Source organism: Cuculus canorus, chromosome 8 (assembly GCF_017976375.1).
Source record: "Cuculus canorus isolate bCucCan1 chromosome 8, bCucCan1.pri, whole genome shotgun sequence".
Classification (NCBI taxonomy): Eukaryota; Metazoa; Chordata; class Aves; order Cuculiformes; family Cuculidae; genus Cuculus; species Cuculus canorus.
In genome coordinates this window covers 25,798,083-25,819,601 of record NC_071408.1, presented here as the reverse complement: position 1 = coordinate 25,819,601, position 21,519 = coordinate 25,798,083, and the positions used below count along the sequence as shown (strand labels likewise).

The window sequence follows — 21,519 nt, the reverse complement described above, 5'->3', positions numbered from 1 at the left end:
GATTCTATGATTCTATAGGCTTTGCCATCATTGGGGCCATGTCACCCTTGGAGGAGACAAAACGTGCTCCTGTTCACACACCTTTGTGCCTGTGCAGGGGAGTGCTGGTGTGTGTGGCTGCAGGGCTTTATCCCCAGACCGCAGCACCTGTACAAAGCAAAATAGAGAAGGACTGCTTGGAGCAGGGATGGAGCCAGCTGGAGGGTGGCCCCCAGGGACCGGGCAAACAGCCCTCCTGCCCACTGCCTGCCAAGATAGGAGCAACAGCCACCGCCTCTGGCACACTGGGCAAGCCCTGACGTTCCTTCCACTCTGGGAAAAGCATCTGGTACCTTCTTGAGACAGTTTTGTAGAATCGTAGAGTGTCCTGAGTTGGAAGGGACTCACAAGGATCATTGAGTCCAAATCGTGTCCCTGCCTAGAACAACCCCAACATTCACACCATGTATCTGAGGGCATCGTCCAAATGCTTCTTGAGTATTGTCAGGCTTGGCTCTGTGACTGCTTCCCTAGGGAGCTGTTCCAGTGCTCCAACACCCTTTGGGTGACAAACCTTTTCCTAATATTCAGCTTAAACCTCCCCTGGCTCATCTTCCTGTTATTCCCTTGGGTCCTGTCCTTGGTTGCCAGAGAGAAGAGATCAGCGCCTGCTCCTGCTTTCCCCACCATGAGAAGACTGTAGACTGCAATGTCTCCCCTCAGTTTCCTCCAGGCTGAACAGACCAAGTGACTTCAGCTGCCCCTCATACCGCTTCTCTTCTAAACCCTTCAGCAACTCTGAAATGAGACTGACAAGTCAGTAGTTACCAGGGTGATCCCTGCTGCCCTTCTTGAAGACTGGGACAGCATTTGCCAGCTTCCAGGCAATGGGTACCTCTCCAGATTCCCAAGTGCATTGAACAAGCAGTTTGATGCCACCTGACCTAGGAGAAGAGAAAAGGCAGAAAAGGCAGCCTGGAGTTTTCTAGGATGAGGCAGGGAGAAATTTGGGAGTGATTTCTGCTGTTGCAACCAAAAGTAAAACCACCCTGATGTTTTCTGTGGTGGGGCCATGCAAAAACGAGCGTGTGCATTTGTGAACATGTTTGTGCACCACCACAGAGGTTAGAGCAAACGGGCCATGCCTTTGTGAGCAGGTCAGTGCACACACTTACCTGTCATGTGCATGAGCTCGTGCATGGACAGGTATTCATGGGAAGTGAGTATGTTTGTGACTCCTCATGCACACAAGCATCTGTGCTGATGCGTGACTACTAACACACCTCCTGTGATGCCGCACATTGGAGCCACGGCCAGGGATCTTCCTCACACGCTCCCTGAACCAGCATTCGTAGGGCACCAGTTCGGCAACCACACACTCAAGCCCACAGAGCCCTCTCGACCCCAGGCAGCAGCTTCCTGTCCACAGCATCCACAGCAGCACGTTGCCAACCAGCCCTGGACACCCCCCAGGCCACCCCTGCCAGCCTCCAGCTCCCACTTCAACACCATTCCCAGGGCCAGGGCAGTCCCGATGCTCTAAGGAGCAATGCTGTGTTGATGGATGGTTGCAAGACACACGACTAGGAGGTGTTGACACACTTTATTTCAGCTTCAGCAGCGTGTGAAGGGATATATCACTGATGGGGTGCGAGTGAAGTGGTTTGGAGATGGGCCAGCTGCTGTAAAGCATCCACTTGCTCACGTGCCCTCTGAGGCAGCCTTGGATGTGGGTGAGGCTATGGTTGGACCTGTTGGACGTGCAGAAAGACCTTACATCTGGTTTTGGTAGGCTCTCTAGAAAAGCCACGGGGCAGCAGGATGCTACCTCTGCCCCAAAGGCTGTGCTGCAGGTGATGACAGTGGTGAGAGCAAGACAGCTGCAGGGCACAGCTGGCCCCGCTGCCTTTCCAGGGTTTGTCTGTGTCCCCAGTTAAACCTCCAGGGTCAGACAGTCAGCTGTTCCCCGCCACAGACATGGGGTGAACTGGGCATGCATGCAGCCATGCTCTTTTAGCCACCTTAGGCTGTAATGCTTGGCATCTTAGAGCCACTCACTTCCCCCAAAACTGGCTCAGGGTCACACGTCAGGGAGAACCATGGCTTGGCGGCGTCTTACATGAAGACCTGCTGCCTCCAGCTGCTGTCAACCTGCTAGTTTTGTATGATGCAGCTCAGGGTGCTCTGCCACGGCTTTCCTGGATGCCCTTGGGCACATCCTCAGAACTCTCCCAGCCATCACCAAGTCACCTCCTCCCCTTGCTTCCAGCATCCCTTAAGCAATACGACAGCAGAAACCCACCTTTCATTTTGCGCCGTGTGCAAGGAGCCTAGTACCACCACGACTCTTGCCAAAAGCCTTTTCCACAGGACCCATTCCCACCTTGGCACGGCTGGTTTAAGCTAGTGCCGTGTGGGATTTACCAGAGGGATGGGGTGGGAGCAAAGTCCCCCAGCCCCACCACGAGCTGCCAGCCGGGCTCGGTCCTGGCACATCAAAGTGCCGGGGCAGTTTTAACCACGCTCCAGACGCTCCCTCCCATTTCCTGCTGGATTCTCGTCTCTCTCCCTGCGCTCGCATCAGCAAAACAGAGTGTAAAAATAGAGGCCAGGCTTCACCAAAACACAATAGTAAATTGTTCCCCAGAAAGGTCACTGGAGCGGCTGAGAATAACACCAAAAGCAGGAGAAAAGGAATGTCTACCGGGGGGACAACTTCGAAAGTGCCTGACCCTCATAGGAGGTTTCCACTGGTGGTGTGGGTCCCACCTCCTGAACTCCTGGGGTCTCAGAACATCCCCATCTTCTCTCATCCATCTGCAGACCCCCAAAGCCACAGCACTCCCAGCTCCACATCACCAATTTTTGGATGGGAAAAAAAAAAAAAACCAAAAAAAACCCCAACAAGCAAGAATTGAGGTGAAGGGAGAGAAAAGAGGACTCGAGAGAAAGAATAGGGCTGGGAGGAGAAAGGGGATTCCACTCGCTGCTCATCTCCTCGCTGCATGTGACAGCAAGGTGTCCCCTGGGCACTGCTGGCCGGCTGCAGCCTTTGTGCTGGCGGTGGGAACATCGGGGATGAGCCCTGGGATGAGGAGCATATTGAGCAGTCCCAGAGAGCCATAAATTACTCTCTCCTGTTGTCACTGGTCTGTAATAGTGAAGAGGCGAAGCTTTCTCACCGTCTGCTGAGGTGGGAATGTCTGGGTCCTGTCGTTTCTGTGAGAATATTTAATTCAATAATGTGGGAATGCCCTTAACGAAGCAGGCCCTTGATCTTGGCTTCGGTGCTGTTCCCAGGCAGGGGTGCCGGTACAGAAACAGAAAAGCTGTAATTAAAATCAGATAATGAAATGTGAAAATAAAAGCTACCCAAATTTTAGGTGACTTTTTTTTTTTGCTTTCTTGTTTCATTGTCTTCAACGTATACATCCCTCCCACCTTCATTTGTGTTTCTTTTTAATTCCATTTTATCTTAACTCCACTTCCCCTCCACTCTTGCTCCCCAGTGTCATCCATGTGACGTTGAGAGGGATTTCCTGCCACCGGGAGCCTGAACATCACCAGGTTCCTGCAACACACTGCAAATGTAGGCAAACAAACAAACAAAAAAAATCCCTCCGAATGCACCTGCTTCAAGTTTGTGAAGAAAATGCTATTTGCCAGAAAAAATCCTGCAGTAGGAGACAAACCAGAACCCCAACCACCTTGTGATGCCACCAGTGATACTGAAAGGGGTGAGAGATGAACCCCAAGCCCTGTCCCAGCTGAGGGCATCACAACCCATGCACACAGGCTATCGCGCTCTCTCGGTGCTGATCACTTCTGTGCAGTGAGACCAGCACCCTAGGGTGCTTTTTTCAACTTTTTCCTCGGTTTTGTATAAACAGAGAAGAAAACAGGCTGAGACAGGTTTTTTTCCCCCCTGTGTTTGAATCCACAGAGGAGTGCTCATCACCACTTGGAGCACATGATTGTAAAAAGAAAAACATAACGTGTGTTGTGAAATTAATTCAATTAATGAAATTTTTCATCAAAAGACAAGAGCAGTAAGGGCTTTCAAAAATTACTTTAAAAAAAAAGGCAGATCATAGAATCAGTAAGGTTGGAAATGATCTATAAGATGATCAAGTCTAACCATCAAATGATGTCTGCTACCTTCTGTGACATTTGCATCTTATCTTGGTGGCTGAGCAGCAACAAAGTCCAGATGCTCTGGAGAGGAAGCTCCTGCAGGGAGGATGCTCCTTCCAGCATGGCCAACATGGGGCCACCAGCCACCCAGCTGGAGACACATCCCCAGAGCTTGTCCCAGCAGCTCTCAGGGTCTCCCCATCACTGGGGTCCATCAGGAGTGATGGATGTTGGTTATCCCACCGCAGAGCAGGTGGTATCAGCACCCTCTCAGCCTTTCCTATAGACTATAGAGCTATACATTAAATACATGAAGGGGGTAGCTGAGCTGAGGACACCTTTGTGAAGTGTTCTTACCTTTGCTGGTGTGGCCATGAAGGACATTTTAATTGAGAAAAAAATAAAGAAAAAAGAAAGAGAAGGTGGAAGGATAACTGACCTGGCTTTTGAAGGAGGGACAGACAGGGAGGGCTGGGTGGTGGGAGAGAGAGATAAACGGCGGGTGAGCTATCAGCTCTCTCCGAGCTGGCAGCAGGACAGGGAACGGGAGTTAAACTGGCTGTGCAGCCGTGATCACTTGAGCCCAGATAAGCACCCAGCAGCTACACGCTGCCCCACGCCCACCCAATGCCTTGTCCCAGCCTGGCCCCAGTGCCGGGAGGAGATGGGGGGATGGTGTCGCTAGCGTGGGGCTGTGCAGGGAACAGGGCTCCCTGCAGCCCCTCAGTTGGAGCCTGCGAGGGGCCCCGCTCAAAGGTCTTTTCCAACCAAAAGATTCTATGATTCTATGATTTTATTCTTTCAATCAGGGAGAAATGTCACCCTGAAGCTTTAAAAGCAAACGTTGGCTGCAGGGCTGGGGAGGTCAGGGGGTTTAGCAGCTAAGCTTTTTGGGGGCATGCCTTAAAAAACAAAGCAAGGGATGCTCTAAAAGACCCTGGTTTGTAGGTAATGACTCTGAGAATCATAGAAATTAAAGACAAGAAAATACCTACAGCGCTGTTCTTGTTCACCTGCTCCGTGCTATGAGTATGGTGTTGGCCACTGTCAGCAGCATAATGCTGTAGTTATAGATAGATAAATAAACACTTAAACACACGTTCAATGGACCACTTAGCCTGTAAACACTCTGTAACCTAATGTTACCAGCTCAATTGGTTTATAAAGTATTTGTGCACATGGCTGAGATAACAACTTCTTTTTTGTTGTTGTTTAAAAAGAAAAAAAAAAAAAAAAGAGGAATTACTGTCATTGCCTGTTTAGTCGTGGCTGAACACTGCCAGGGTGTGAAGGGAAGCAGCGCTGCACCCGGTAGCCCCCTCCCTACACCATCCCCCTTCCCGAAAGAGGGAAAGAGACTGTTGGAGCCTTTACAGGACCTGCAAATAATGTGCTGGGGGTAACACCACGGTGGCTGGTAACGCTCGCCTGCGGCGGGGGGATTGCTTCACCGCCAGTCTTCCTTCCTGCCAGCCCCACACACTCTTCCTCCAACTTGCTCTCTCTGCAAAATCCAGGCCCGGGCTGGACAGCATGAACCAAGCAAAAAAACAAACGAGCAGATCCTTTTGAAAGGTTTTTGCTGCCTGTTTATGACCCGATGGCTGAGAATGGACCATCCTGGCATCCTTCCCCTGTAACAGCCAGGAATGAAATACTGAGATAGTGACGGATCCAAGTGATGAGGTGGAAGAGAGACAGACAGAAAGTGAAGGCTGCTTTGTAAAACTTTATTTAGAAATATTCTTGATATATTCATTATATATATATATTTATATATACACACACATTACAACAAATGTGTTTTCTAAATAGCACGTCCACAGTGGGTTGAGACTCAGGGTACCAGGTCTGGTTACTTCGTTTCTGCAGAAAAAATGCAGAAATCCAAGTGGAGGGTGACAGAGAAAGGGATGGGACTGAAAAACCCAAAAGTCGTAAGGTGGGAATTCACTCACATGGTACGACATTGCCCCAAAGTGCTGTTTCCAACAGAAACAAGGGGCGATGGTCCACACAGCGAGAGATGAAGCAGGCAGGAGGAGAGGTGGGCAGAGGAAATGTACCATTCAAATCACAATTAGAGTACAACTGTACATACCCCGGGAGACCTACTGTGCGCTCTGCTAAGGGCTATGAGCAGACACACGTATGCGTGCGGGTGTTGGGGGGGTGCTGCCAGGGTTGTACCATTTTCCTAACTCTTCATCTACTGAAAAAATAAAAATAGAAGTAATAAACTTGTGGATAATGAGGAATTTCTGAGTGTTGGTGATTTTTTCTTGCAACAGTTTAATAAAAGGGGTGTAAACCCCTCACTCACTCTACCCCGGGGTTATTTCAAATGCTGAAAACCAAGAACAGCTTTACCTTTGTGACAGTGTCCTCTTCCCTTCCTGGAGGGCCCCCTCCTGCTACCCCCCCACTACCCGCTTCTCCCACTCCTGGCACAGGGAGCAGCCCAAACCTCTTCTCCAGCATCACTCCATCACCCACCAGCGCTTCTCCCCCAGCACAGCCCTGCAAGAAACCCCATTTAATAAAAACGCTCATGCACGGGCAATCCAGACTCAGGAAAGAGCTTTCCTCCTTTTCCGCTTTTTAAGATGGGAGAAGTTGGTGGCTTTGGAGCTTTTGGGGTCTATGCTGGAAACCTTTGCTTGGGTCAGGACTCCTTCCCAGGCAATATATGTGCCAGTCTCACACCTATTTTTACAAAGAGGTGCTTAAACCAAGTAGGGATGGAAATTATGGGGCTCTGAACAAAGCCTGGATGGGCTTGCAGACAAATCCTCGTGTTTCTTGTACCTCAGCACCCTCAAAAAGGAATGAGTGTGGTGGAAGACGTCCCCACTCGGAGGACTTTTTCTCTTCCAAAGGATGTTTGTGGGTGGATTTTTTTTTTACTGTAGCATGGTAGGGATTTCTGTGCCTTGACAACTCCGCAGAGGGAGAGGATGAGCTCAGGGCAATTGCTCCATCAGGCATCGAGTGGTGGATGAGAGATGGGCCTGATGCAGTGGTGATGGCATGATGTGATCCTCAGCACCCAGATGCCGCAACAGCCTCCTGCACCCCAGTCCTTCTGTTTCCCAAATGCCCTCCCCAAGGGAGCAGCAGGGATCAGAGGATCAGCTCAGCTGCAGCCATCCAGTCTGCAGTGGCCTAAGTGCTCACGAATGGAGGCTAATTCTACCCTGCTTTTAGCCCTTCCTCCAAAGATTTAGAAAGGCTGTGGCCTCCTACCAGCCTTGGGCAGGTGAGGACCCTCCTAACTCTGGATTAAATCCAGCACTGGAGTCCATCCTGCGGGCATTGGTACTGCTAAACCACCACCATTTTCACACAATAAAACAAAAAAATTCAAATCATACCATTAAAACCCCTTTATAATCCTATGTACATGCACACTGTTGATGCATCATCAACTCCTTTTGCCTTTTTGTTGCTTTTGTATTTAAAAACCCCTCAGTCCAAGGGGATGCTTCGCTAGCAGATTTTTTTTTCCCTTTCCAATTCTGAAATTCATCTTCCTTGACAGAAGCTCTTGCCCTACAGAAACCACTGGGAAAACTCCAGGAGAACACAAAGGGCTTGGAGCTCACCTGCTGAGCATTACCAGCAGAAAAATCAGGGGCTGGGAGGGTGGCAGAAAACACCTATGTACCTTTTCGTTCAGTGGATACTGCATGACAGCATTAAACAGAAGTAATCCCACGTCATAAATACAACAACCCCAAACAATCCAAAGTTAGATAGAAGGAAAAGGAAGAAAGGAAAAAGATAGTGAATTAAAAAAAAAAAAAAAAAGGGAAGAGAAAAGGAGTCTTAATCCTTTTAATAGTTCTTTTGCTGAGGGTATTTTTTCACCTCTTTAAAAAGATACAGTCAAAAGCTCTCGAACACCAGGAGCACATGGCCCCAGCTCCTGCTCAGACTGCCATGGGTTGGAGAAATTCTGTAGCACTGGCAGGTTTCAGCAGTCTCCAGCGCCACGTGGAGCTGGAAAGCTTCAGTGGCCTCCACCAGCAGGGCAAGAGGAGTTTCATGTCTCAGTTGGGCGACCCTTTGAAAAGCGATGGTTGTCAAAAAGTCTGAGAACCCTCTAAACGCTGGAAAGGTGCCGGCCACGTCTCCTTCCCCTCCACAAAGTCACGTCAGGAGCAGTATGTACAATGAAGATGACTTCAATGCTTTTCTTCTTTGTACGATCACGTACCTCAATGCGGAACGTCCATCTGGTTTGGTCTTGTCCTCGGCCAATGCAGCGGCCGCTCCATCCCAGGCTGGGGAGGATGGAGAGCCCGAGACCCTGGGGAAAAGCAGTCAAAAATCCCACAGGCACAAGTTCCATCATCCACACACTCAGGTCTTGCCTCCCCACTTGGTGCTTTGGGAGCGATGCAGAAGGTCATCACCGCTGCGTGTTGCCTTCTACGGGGAGAATGGCATGGTGCAGGCTCCGCGTGTGCTTCGAATCTAGTGTTTCGTGCTCTTCTGTGAAGCTGTCCGGGCTTGCTGCTCCGTCTAAAGAACTTCCACAGCTAGAGTTAGGAGACAACATATCCTGCAGGAGGTCTTCCTGGACTATCCCAGAGTCTTTGTTCACTTTGCCCCTTTGGTTTCCTTCTTCCTCCTGGTCGTTGAGCAGCTTGGCCAGGAAGTTGATGTATTTCATAGCCAGGCGCAAAATCTCATTCTTGCTCAGTTTTTTGTCAGGTGGGTGAGTGGGGATGAGCTTGCGAAGCTCTGCAAAGGCTCCGTTGACATTCTGCTGTCTCCACCTCTCCCGGCTATTGGTAAAAATGCGACGAACCACTTTCGTATGAGGACCTGCAATTGCAATCACGCAGGATTAGGAGCAGAGCATAACAGGTAAACTTTTATTACTTTGCTGAATAGGCCACTGTTTCCCACATTAACAGACTTATTTTAGTGACATCCACAGGGCAGTGAAACAGGAGTTTCCAGATAACTAGAAGCTAACCTGACAAGCTGAAGTAGCCATAACCTCTGTTCAATGCAGCGGAAGAGAAAAACAGAGTTGATCTTTTTAGATGTCTCCTAAGATGCCTATATTTTCCTCTCCAAGGAGGAAGGCTTAGGCCATGACATGTGCAGAAGGCTGCTGTATTTTTAGGGTATCACAGCTCATCAACAAGGGTGTCTCAGCAACAAAGGTCCTGTTAAAAGTTTGTCTCACTAGACGGTTTTATTTCCTATCCCAAAAGTGTCTTAAGAACACACCATCGGGACAGGAGGAAATTAGCTTGAGTGGAGGCTTTGACAACTCTAAAATCCAGAGATCTTCCCTGATGTAGGCAGGATCCAGAGCTGATAGAGAGCACAAGACAGCCACCAGTCCTCTGGGTGGTTTGTATGAAACCAGGTGGCAGGATTTGCCCCTTAGCAAGGAGGACAGGTAGCAACGTGACCCACAGAGTGAGCGCAGCGCCACTGCAGGAAGGGTGATCACAAGTGGAGAATGAAGAAGCTTCACAGTTGACCTGAAGACCGCCTGCTCTCTCTGCACATCAGTGCTGCAGGGCAAAAACATCCTGTCTGACACTAATTGGGGGAGGGACTACAAATTGTTAGAGGAGTTCATTTGGCTCAGTCACATGTGAACTCCAATGAAATCCCCATAATTTTACGGTCATATTTCTGATGGGGCACACTACGCACGACAGACGCACAAAATGCACTAATTCTCCTTTCAGATCACCAAGGTACCTCCTGTTACCTTGAGCAAGACACTATCAAGACAGCTAGAAGAGATCCAAAAGCATGTCTACCCAGAAGTACTGTGCATCAGGGGTAGCAATGCTGTAAATCAGGACCGCAGGTCCTTGAGTCCATGGAAATCAGTTCATGTAAGGAGATACTACCAGAAGATGCTTTTATTATTAAGCCCTTTCCATCTCCACCTCCAGGAGACACCAAAAGGACACCACAATCTCATGCAACTGTAGGAGAATGGCTATGCCAGAAATCTCCGTAGTATGGGAAAACCATCACAAAGTATAAAGCAAAGACTTGCAGGCAACACATCAGTGAGTCGTACACCAAAGGACAGTCTGCGGATACTTCCATCCGCATCATCTCTCCCCTGTAGTCCCTACTCTGAGAAACTTGTCTAACTGCTCCTTCCTGGTGGGACTAAGTCCCTGGCCATGGTGAGCAGTTCAGCCCATAGCTCTGCCATCCCCCAGCGAAACCAGTATCCGGGGGGAGCACCGAAACATCATTATTCTTATATAGCAAAACTCTTGGCTGCAGCAAAGCAGTCTAACAGATGTGACTTTGGAGGCATCGTAGTGAGGCTGCACCTTGACAGACCCTACCTAGCACAACGCTAGAAGAGGAATTCCACATTCCAGCTGATTACATACCACTGCATCTTCCTCCCTTCAGGGGATTCTGAGACCCTTCGGTCCAGCGCGTCGCACAAAATACCCTCACTGCAGGGTTTGCGTGGGTACACACTCCCAAACAGCCAGATTAAAGCTCCCAGTCTCTCCGCTGTGCAAACAACTGTACAAGTCACTTCTCCTTGCAGTGTACAGGGTGTCCTCCAAAATCACAGTGAGCTCCTGGGATAAGCTGGGTGCTGTCGGAATGAGAAACTCATCTCCAACCTCTAAGATCCTGGTCTGATGCTTTAATAAAGCCAACTTTCCACTCCCGAACAGTACACAAATGGTCTTTATATGAATTAATGCGCAAGACCTCATGGAAAAGGAAGGGGTTCTGTCCCTGATGTGCACAGCCTGCTCCGCCACAAGGTTCTGGGAAGGGTGGTGGGCACTAAGGGGACCTCAAGAACATCAGGCTGCCCAGCACTGCTAATAGGGCTGTGGAGAATGTGCTGCAATCTGCTACAATCATACAACAGCTTCAACGTTTAAATGCTCTTTGCAGACAAGACAAAGCAACCAGCCTTGAACCTAGGAGGAGATGCAGCTTAAAACCATTTTACTCCCATAAGCGTATGAGGAAAAACCCTTGGGAGACTGTTTGTTTTCAAAAAAAAATCTGAAGAGACTCACAGTATTCGAACATGTGTTTCTGTTCACTGAAAGCTGCCGACTAAAAGGTATTTGTTCATAAATAGGTCAGAAATCAGAAAAAAAAAAAAGACCTGTTATTTTTCCTCCAGAGGCTCCCAAACGAAGCTCCAGTACCTAACACAAGTTCAGACACCACTCAGGTTTTTGATTCCTGCATCAATCAAATTAAACAAAATTTGGTTTGGGCCAAAATATGTCAACAAATGGAGAAATTTAAAATGCCCCTATAGCTGTGTTATAACAGAGGAGATTTACTTCTCATAAAGAAACTTCCTTCATAATTCATTTAAGCAGTTGGCTAAGAATTTCTGTGTGGTTTTTGTTCCAATTGATTGACTGACTTTTTTTAACTGCAATTAGAAATCTGAGGAAAACTAGTACAAAGGTGAGCTCTCAAAGTTACAGAATATCCTTTCAAATATCTTTTTTTACATCTTTATCTCCATTTACATCTGTTTTATAAGAAGATATTCAGTGCACCAAACTTCCCCCAAAATGGTTAAAGAAAGAGTTGCAAAAAACCACCACTCGTTTCCCTACGGAGGAAACCAAACCAAGCACCCAGCAAGACCTTTCTGTGCTTCTGCACCTCCCGAGGGCTGAGGACCCGCAGGAGGTGAGCATCAGAGTGACAAGCAAAGCCCAGAAGACAGCACAGGTGCCTCAGCGTGGGATGTGCATCCCTATAAATTTCTCCTGTTTAGATAGCACCGTCTGGTACTTATTTTTTCCAAAAAAAAACCCCAGAAAATCTTAGCCTAGTGTTGGAAATTCACAAAAGCCAGAAATGTGCAGGATCAGGCTCAATCTCTACACCTGCAATACCTGGCAAACACATGTCCAAAAGGTTGGTTACAACCAAAGATCTCAGTAATCCTTAATATCTAATTTAACAGCAAGTTGAAAGCTTCAGCCTGACACCGTGATTTGATGGACTCTCACCGTAACTGCTAAGCCTCCAAATCGAAATCCAGACAAAAAGACCTCCTTGTGCCGGGGGCTGAGACAACCCCTGCCCCATGGGGCTGTGCTCTGAAAGGACCAGGCAGAAAGAGGAGGGAGAGCGCGGGGAGAGAGGGACTGATGAACGCAGATAACGGCCTGAGCCCATCTTTTCATTCTGTATTATTTTGGAGTGATGTGGATTATGATTTGATCTGATTTTAGCTTAGCTGGGTAGAAGGAAAGGGACAGGCAGCTAGAAAGGAGAAAAATTAATTGACCGGCAATTGAAATACACTCTTTATAATTGCTAAAGAGAAGACAGACTTCGATGAATCTCATTTGTATGGGCTGTTAACTCTGCAGAGAAACGTGTCAGCCTTCCATGTGCAAATTGTTCTTGCAAAGGTCCCTTTGCACGGGCAGTGCCACTACCTGCACGCAGCCTCCCGCAACCCACGCCAGCTGCCTGGAGCAGGCAGTGAGATCCTGCCCTGCCTTCTCCTTGCCTGCTTTTCTGTAAAATAATCCTGTTAGTCCAGCAGAGATCCCCACACTTGGGATCTCTGCTCGGACACCGCTGTCACCCTCCACATCTGCTCCCAGGCTCTGCCATGAGCCCCAGCCTGGGATATTTCTCCACAGCAGAGCGCAGCACGGTGGGGATTTCTATGGAATCAAGGTGCAGCCAAACTGACAAAGGGACTGGACACAGTCCTGTTGCGACCCTGTGGACCTTAGCACAGGTTTAGCCCTTTGCTTCTAGATAGTTTAAAGACGGGTGGGATCATTCTGCCCAAGGCTGCCGTTACAAATGTCTCCTGGCTGGAAGGGTTTGCAAACACAGCGTGTCACTGCAATGGCCCTGATCCAGCCCCTGCACTTCAACAAAGCCTTAAATTTAGTGGCTTCCTTCAGAATTAATCTCTAAGCAATTTGCAGAACAGGGATGTAATTAACCATACGCTGAACCGCTTTGCTGCATGAAAGCAAATCCTCTGAGCAGGCTGCTGGTCATTAGTGGGGTCAGACCCGGACTCTGCTGTACGGAACTTTATCGGAGGAGCTACCCTGCCCACCACAGGCTCTCTATTTGCCCTTTGCGATGTGGGGGTTTAATCCCAGGATGTGGCACTGAGCAGCAGATGGGGAACCCGCAAAAAGAGCCAGCGTAGGGGCCAAACGCTCTCACCGTCAGCGATCTCCATCTCGTAGGGAGAAGGTCTCCGCTTCACCCGGTTGCTGCCGTACATGGAGAAGGAGTCCGGTTCACCGAAAAACCCGCTGCAAACGAAAGGCAGAGAGGTCGTGAGGACACAGCAATATCCCCCCCTCGGCGTGACTGGGCCCCCGCGCAGGGGGAAGCAGAGCTGCTCCGTGACCTCACAGGGAGCCCAAGGATCACGAAGCCGAGCCCGGGGTCGTGCGGCCACACGACACGCGGCTGCTCGGGGACACGCACCGTGGGCAGGGGGATAGGAGCAGTGTGGGGCACCCGGGCTGGCGGCTCCTGGGTACAAACGCACCCCCTCACCCGAGCCAGGCAGCACCGCAGCCTCCCCAGGAGAGGAGACTGCAATCTGCCCTCTGCCCCTGCAGCAGCGCTTTCTGTCCCTTTGCAGGACTCCTCGGAGGATGAAGAGTCCAAGGAGCTCTGAGGGTCTAAACCAGCCCTCAACAAACACCACGTTTACTGGCGGACCCCTTTGCTGCGCCTCAGGACGGGATCACCGCCAAATATCTGCTCCACCCGCAGCATTGCTACCCTGAATTATCTTTTTTTTTTTTTTTCCTAGGAACGACAGTGTTTCGTTTTGGGTTAATTTTTTTTCCCCTTTCTTCCTTTTCAAAGTTGCATGCAAACCCGCAATGACTAAGCCCTGAACCCCGAGCAGAGGAAGGGATGCTGATCCCGCTTCTGCTGCTGTTCTCCTTCCTCCATTCCTCCCTCCATCACTCCTTCCTTCCTTTTCTCCTTCCCTCCATCCCTCCTTTCATCCTTCCTTCCCTCCCTCCTTTTCTCCCTCCATCCCTCTTTCCCTCCATCCCTCCTTCCTTCCCTCTTCTTCCCTCCATCACTCCTTTCCTCCCTCCTTCTCTCTTTCCCTCCATATCTCCTTTCCTCCTTCCTTCCCTCCATCCCTCCTTTCTTCCTTCCTTCTCTCCATCACTCCTTCATTCCCCCTTCCCTCCATCCCTCTTTTCCTTCCCCCTACTCTCCATACCTCCCTCCCTCCCTTCCTCCCTCCCTCCCTTCTCTCCTTCTCTTTCCTCCCTCCCTCCTTTTCTCCCTCCTTCTCTCTTCCCCTCCATTTCTCCTTTCCTCTCTCCTTCCCTCCATCCCTCCTTTCCTCCCTCCTCTCCCTCCATCTCTGCTCCTCTCCCTCCATCTCTTCTTCCATCTCTCCCTCCTTCTCTCCTTCCCTCCTTCTCTCCATCTCTCCTTTCCTCCCTCCTCCTCTCTTCCTCTCCTTCTCTCCTTTCTTTCCTCCTTCTCTCCCTCCATCCCTCCTTCCCTCCATCCTTCTCTCTTCTCCTTCATCCCTCTTTTTCTCCTTTCTCCTTCTCTCAGCCCTCCTTTCCTCCCTCCTTCTCCCTTCCCCTCCTTCCTTCCTTCCTTCCTTCTCTCTTCCCCTCCTTCTCCCCTTCCCTCCTTCTCTCTTCCTCTCCTTCCCTCCTTCTCTCCTTCTCCTCTCCTCTCCCTCCATCTCTACTTCTCTCTTCCCCTCCCTCCTTCCCTCCTTCTCCCCTTCTCTCTTCCCCTCTCTCTCTTCCTCATCCTCCCCTTCTTCCCTTCTCCCTTCCCCTCCCTCCTTGTCCCCTTCCCCTCTTCTCTCTTCCCCTCTCTCCCTCCTTCTCCCCTTTCTCCTTCTCTTTTCCCCTCTCTCCCTCCTTCTCCCCTTCTCTCTCTCCCTCTCTCCCTCCCTCATTCCCCCTTCTCTCCCTCCCTCTCCCCTCTCCCGCCTCCCCGCTCTCCCCGGCCCCGCACCTGCTGATGGCGGCCAGGGGCTGCCCCAGCCCGTAGAGCATGGCCCTGCCGGGGGGCTGCAGCGGGAGCGCGGGGGGGCTCAGCTGCACCATGCGCGCCTCACAGGCTGCCTCGGCGGCGCGGCACGGCTCCGCGCCCGGCGCTCTCTGCATCGCCTCGCCCGCCGCCTCCCGGCTTTTTATGTCCAGGGAGCCCCCCCGGCGCACCAGCTCGATGACGGGCACGGCGGCGGCGGCGGGGGGCCCGGGGGAGGGGCGGCCCGCCTCCTTGGCCGCCCCGTTGAGCAGCAGCTGCGGCTCGGCCGGCGCCTCCATCCCCGCGCGGGCGCTGCTCTCCGGCTCCGTGGAGGGCTCCGAGTCCTGGCGCCGGGGGCGGCGGGCATCGCGGGGGTCACTGGGGGGCGGCGGGGCGGGCGGCCGGTCCATCGTCCTGCGGAGAGAGGCGGCGGTGAGGGGCGCGGGGGGAGGCTCCGCCCTGGCACCGCCTCGGGGACCGCGGGGGGAAACGCGGGGAGGGCGCGGGTCGTCGAATCCTGGACGGGTTGGGGTGGAAGGGATCCACCCGGCTCCAACCCCGGACAGGGACACCTCCCGCTGGACCGGGGCGCTCAAAGCCCCGTCCAGCCTGGCCCGAGCACCTCCAGGGATCGTAGAAACGTGGAATGGGTTGGAGACCTTAAAGATCATCCATGGTCTATGAAACATGGAATGGTTTGAGTTGGAGACCTTAAGGTTCATCCACAGTCTATAAAACATGGAATGGTTTGGGTTGGAGACCCTAAAGACCGTCCACATTCTATGAAACATGGAATGGTTTGAGTTGGAGACCTTAAAGTTCATCCACAGTCTATGAAACATGGAATGCTTTGGGTTGGAGTCGCTAAAGACAGTCCATATTCTATGAAATATTGAATGCTTTGGGTTGGAGACCATAAAGCCCATCCAGTTCCGAAGGCCCTGCCATGGGCTGGGACATCTTGCACTGGACCCAGCCTGCACAAAGCCCCATACAACCTGGCCTTGAGCACTTCCAGGGGTCATAGAAACGTGGAATTTAGGTTGGAGAACCTAAAGACCATCCCCATTCTATGAACCATAGAAAGGTTTGAGTTGGAGACCATAAAGTTCATCCAGGTCCAAACACCTCCTGCTGGACCAGGCTGCTCCGAGCCCCATCCAGCCTGGCTCTGAGCACCTCCAGGGATGGGGCAGCCACAGCTTCCCTGGGCAGACCGTGCCAGGGCCTCACCGCCCTCATGGTGAAGAATTTCTAATCAGGAAGAAATCCATTAGGAAGAATTTCTTCCTAACGTCCAATCTAGACCTTTCCCTTCCCGATGCAAAGCCATTCCCCTCGCCCTGTCCCTCCGCGCCCCCGCCGGCAGCCCACCACCCCCCCCCCCAGCTTTCCCGTACCCCATCGGTCGGGGTTCGTCGCTGGGATGGGTCCCCGCGGCCACGCCGTGCTGCGCCGTGACGTCACGGATCGCCCCGGCCCCGCCGTGACGTCACGGAGAACCGCGGAACGAGGCGCCGCTGTAACGTCGCGCAGCGCCGCGGCCCCCACGGGGCGGCCGGACCCCCCCCTTTCCCCTCTCCCGAACCCCATCCCGAGCGTGGGCAGCATCGCGGCTCCGCGGCCGGGTGGAAGGAGGCTGCCCCCCTCCCCCCGCAGCCCCGTTTTGGGGGGTTTCTCCCCGTTTTGGGGTGTTGGCCGCCCCTTTTCCCGCCCCGCCGGCAGCGGTCTCAGCCCCGGGGGCCACCGCCTCGCCGCCCGCTTTTATGATTTATTCTTTTTTAACGGCGTAAGACAAACGAAGCCACTTTTGGGGGGTTAAACCAGGCTCTAAGGGGGTCCATCTACCCCCAGCCCTCGCTGCCCAAGGAAGGGGCACCGCACACTGTCCCTCTGCTCCCATAGAACGAACTCTATCGCGACAGGGCACCGAGAGCAGGCAGCCATATCGCCACTATCGCGGGGCTCTTTCTCCACCACCCCCTTCCTTCGTTTTCTTTTCCCCCGATAAATAGGAGCTCGGTGGAGCTCTCATCCTTCTCTCTCCTTTGCCTGGCGTAATTTATTCTTTTTTTTTTTTCGTTTCTGCTGGGCTGAATTATGGGAGAAAACCAATTTTTTTTGGTCCTACCTCCACATTTCTCGTGAAAAATAAAAATGAGGGGTGAAAAAAAAAACCCAAACCCACTCAACCCAACGCACAAACTCGCTGCCTTCCCTCCAGCCCCCTCCCCGCCAGCCCTCTAGAAGGAAAAAATCTAATTGCTTATTCCGATATTGTATGGGAAGAGATTACTCACATGTGTCATATTTAAGTAGGGACACCGCAAGTCTCTCCTGTTTCAACAAAAGCGCTCTCAGTGTCAGGCTGAATTTACTCCTCCCACCTCGAGCTACTTACGACTTTACAGGGAGGAAGGACACCCGCATCGGGATAAAATTGCTAAATCCTGGGAGGAAGAGAAACGGGGAAAGGGGGGGGGAGAAAAAGAGGAGAGGGTGGATCTCGTGGATTGCCAGGGAGAAAGAGGAGGAGGGGAGGCACCCCGGGGTGGCCCCCGGTCTAGGGGATACCTCCCATCACCCCCGGAGCCACGAAAACAAAAAATAGATTAAAACAGACGTGAAGAAGAAAAAAAAATAAGGGAGAAAAAAATCAGCCCGATATTTGGGGCGAATTGGTTTTTGGGCACATCGTAAGCCCGGTGTCCCTGGGAGGATATCCCAGACGGGGCCGGAGACGGGAGTTGGTTTTGTCCCGATGGGTTGGCAAAGAGCGGCGGCGTTGTTTCTCCTACGCCCGCCTGGAAGATTTAATTCCTAAAGGAACGAATTAATTCCTAAAGGAACGAATTAATTCCTAAAGGGCCCGGTTACCGGCAGCGCTCCCGCCCGAGGTGCCGCGCCGGCCGTGGATCAACAGGAAGGCGAGGACGGCTCCCACCCCCCGGCAATGAAATCAGGAAAAATAAGGGTTTCCCTTCTGTAAAAAAACGAAATAAACCCGATGGCGTCTGCTCCCGTTTTCGTTAAAAACGGAATACACGCACCCGCAAAAACAGCCGCAGCGTTTTGCCTTCATTTGGGGGTGATTTCGTTTCGAAAAAATGGGGAAGGAGGTGCGGGGGGGGTGGTATTCATTCCCCGCCCGCTGGTTTCTGCTCCGCAAAATCCTTTTGTTTTCCATCCGTGGATCGGCAGGAAATTTCCAGCCCAGAAATGCACCTTTCTCGCTGGCCCTTTTGTAGGGAAATTACCCCAAAGAATGGGGAGCGTACACGGGGGGGACCCCAGGAACGCGGCCGTGGTCCTCCTGTCCCCCCTGTCCCATCCCATCCCATCCTATCCCACCCCGGGAGAGGCTGGAGAAGCCAGGCCCAGCGGCTGCTTCGCCCCTGGCTCCCCACAGATGGGGGTCCCGGGGGAGAGCGCACCCCACATTCTCAAAAGGGAAAGCATCTCCCTCTCCCCACCCACCCCTCATCAAACAAGAGAAACAGATTAAAACCCAACCGCAAGAAAGACTCTGTGTTTTTTTCCCCCCCTTCACCTGTCTCTCCCATGGGGCAGAAGCCCCCCAAGCCCCCCTCGCTGCCCCCTAGGACCCCCCAGCACCCCATCCCGCCACCCCACGGCTGCAGGGCCGGATCCCTCTCTACTCACCATTTGCTTTTCATTGGGAAAAGTGAGTGGAGCCATTTTGTGGCCTACGCATCGCGGCTATATTTGTAGTAAGCGTTGGGTGGCTTCAGCTGGGTAGGCTCTAATTCCACATCACGTCCAGTTTCCTATTTAGTATGGAGAGCGGAACACTACTGCAATGTGGCCGAGAGAGATAAAACCCCAGCAGTGGCCCGCCTGCCCTGATAAGCTTCTAAACCCATTATTTATGAAATGATTCATTATTATTTGGCAATTTTATCGAAGGAAAGCGGAAAATTATTGCAGGGATATGCATAGGAATAACTCCGGAATGCATGCCTTCTAGCTTTTTATGTGTGTGTGCTTAGATGCTCTTAAAAAGACACTGCAAAAAAAAAAAAAAAAAAAAAAAAAAAAAAAAAAAAAGAGAGAGAGAGAGTAATAAAAAATTGCACTGTGTCTGCCCGCATCTGAATAGCAATTCTTTATTTTAGTCCTCTTGGAGGTTATTATGCCCCTGCTTTTTTTTTTTTTTCGTTTTTTTTTAAACATTTATTAAATATGGAACACCTACTCCGTTCTTAATTAAATTTAATGAGCCAAAATAAATTGTTGGAGATGCTGACAGAGAGAGAGGGAAGGGGTGTGGGCTGGTTTGGGACAAGAGGAGGTAAATAAAGCACATCGAGAGGAGATGTTTGGGAGAGAAGTGGCTCCATCCCAACCTTCCTCCCTCTTTGAAGGGCTGAACTGGGGCAACCTCCCCATCCCACCTCCCCATCCCACCGCCCCATCCCACCTCCCCATCCCACCGCCCCATCCCACCTCCCCATCCCGACTCCCGAGCATCCCTGCCGGGCCGGGGGATGCTGGGGGCGAGGAGCGGAGCGGGTACACAACGGGCACCCATAGCCCTCGGGGAATTTGGGATGTGAGCGGAGGGGAGAGCCCGGAGCCGAGGGCAGGGCCGAGCCTGGAGGAGAGGGCCGTGGGGAAGGCAGAGAAAGGACTCTGGGCCGCCCGGGGCAGCCACAGGGGCTCGGGGACACGGACCGGCTGTGCGCCCCGTCGGGGCTGGGGCTCAGCCCTGCAGCTGCGGGGAAAGGGGGGACAAGGACACCCCAGACTTCGCCAGAGCCATCGTATGAGCGGAGCGGCTGTTGCGGGACAGAGGGGGGACGAATGTAGGGGTCGGGGACCCTACATGGTACTTGCGAGGGACGGGGCGCCTCTGACAGCCTCCCAAATGGCCAGAGGGTCCCTGCAGGGGAAAGAAGGGAGAGGCAGGGATGCTGAGGGGCCCAGGGGCCGTTCCACGGACACCCCCGGGTCAAGCGGTTCTACAGAGGGCGGTGGGGAGCGCTTTTCGATCGCTCGAGGGATCGACCTGCCCGGGCGGCCGAAAACCAACGAAATCTCCTCGGAGAGCGGAGCGGGGAGCGGGGGAGCGGGGCTCGACGCCTCCCGGGACGCCCCTGTGTCCTTGCTGCGGGGCTGGGGCGACGCTGTGTGCCCCGGTCCCGCCCGGAGCCCGGGGGAGAAGGCGGCGGGGCGATGCGGAGCGGCCGCCCCCGGGGGCGCGGGGGTCCCTATTGTCTCCCCGCCACCTGCACGCCCTCCCGCAGGGGGAAATGCCGGAGCTGTTATTCTTCCTTTCACTCCTTCCCTTCGCCCTCCCGCTCCGGCTGCGGCCGTGGGAGAGGTTTGCTCCCCCCGGGTCGGGTCCCGGCCGGCAGAGCCCGCACGATGCCGGCGCGGTGCGTGGGGCGGCGGGGCAGAGGCGGTCACGACTGGAGAAGCCGCCGTGCCTCCCCGCCAGGAAACACGACCATTTTCATGCCGGCTCCTCTCCCCAACAGGAAGCGTTAAAGATAGAACAGCCGGGGCTGGGCGGGGGAGATTAGGAAACCGAGCATCTTCTGCTCCCCGAGAGCCGCTGCATCCCCGCCCGCACGGTGCTCCCCGCCGGGCAACCTCCCCTCCAGCCGAACGGGGACCTGGGGGGACAGGTGACAGCACCTTTCCCCGCCACTGCCCTGCCACGGTTCCCACCTCACCCTGTTTTCCGCAAGGCAAAGCAAGCCCTGCGGTAGGAAGCACCGAAATGATACGCTAAGGAGCCTCGGCGATGCTCTGAGCAGGCCCAAAACCTTGTGAGCAAGGACTGTATTTCTTTTAATAAAAGAATAGACAGAAATAACAGAAGCAAACCCAACAATAAAACCTCAAACTGTGCTGCCCTGCCCCCCCTCAGGTGTTGTTGCGTGAACATGGATGGCGCGGTCCCCATCGCTCAGGGTTAAGAAAGCCAAACCCAGCTTTCCATGTTTTTTTTGAGTCCAGGCTGCACTAAATGCTTCAGGAAAAATAATAATAATAATCCAAGCATCTTGGAATTACTCAGCACTACACCACAAAAGGAAAAGCCGCTTTAGGGAAGGGTGGTTTTTTTTTTTTTGGTAAATTAATTTTTCACTTGTGCAGAGGTTGCTGTCCAGGATTATATGATTTGTGTAACTTAACATAACACCACACCCTTGTCCTGAGCCGTGTGCAAGGATCTTGGCTTTTGTTTTCAAATCGTTCCTAGCCCTCAAGCATTTGAAGAAAGTCTTTAAAATATTAACCAATACAGCTGTCATCTTCCTGTGTTTCCAGACATTTTACAATAGGAAACAAAAAACAAAACCCTACAACAATAGCTGAGAGGTATGAATTGCCTCATTCATCTCACTGGAATGTTCAAAA

The 21,519-nt window shown here is 52.2% G+C and overlaps 1 protein-coding gene and 1 long non-coding RNA gene across 3 annotated transcripts; both read right to left on the bottom strand.

The window, feature by feature from the left end:
- Positions 1–978: 978 nt before the first annotated feature.
- Positions 979–4,658, bottom strand: LOC128852923 (uncharacterized). The gene is made up of 3 exons (XR_008451057.1): positions 4,553–4,658; positions 3,421–3,550; positions 979–3,308 (listed from the first exon to the last, which is right to left on the bottom strand). It is a non-coding gene; the product is annotated as an uncharacterized LOC128852923 (long non-coding RNA).
- Positions 4,659–7,936: 3,278 nt separating this feature from the next.
- On the bottom strand, positions 7,937–19,005 carry TAL1 (TAL bHLH transcription factor 1, erythroid differentiation factor). 2 transcript variants are annotated; one of them, XM_054073393.1, is made up of 5 exons: positions 18,793–18,996; positions 17,430–17,579; positions 15,115–15,543; positions 13,318–13,409; positions 7,937–8,946 (listed from the first exon to the last, which is right to left on the bottom strand). In XM_054073393.1, coding segments are annotated over exons 2-5 (942 nt in total). In that variant the 5' UTR covers positions 17,432–17,579; positions 18,793–18,996; the 3' UTR covers positions 7,937–8,527. The 2 variants fall into 2 exon arrangements, with proteins under 2 accessions (XP_053929368.1, XP_053929367.1); XM_054073392.1 differs by lacking the exon at positions 17,430–17,579 and having other exon boundaries at positions 18,793–19,005.
- Between the last annotated feature and the right edge of the window lie 2,514 nt (positions 19,006–21,519).

Coding starts and splice junctions, on each gene's coding strand:
- TAL1 (XM_054073392.1), bottom strand. Junction 13,410..15,114: donor CCCCTGGCCGCCATCAGCAG/GTGCGGGGCCGG, acceptor TTTCGTTTGCAG/CGGGTTTTTCGGTGAACCGG. Junction 8,947..13,317: donor CGAGATGGAGATCGCTGACG/GTGAGAGCGTTT, acceptor TTGCAATTGCAG/GTCCTCATACGAAAGTGGTT.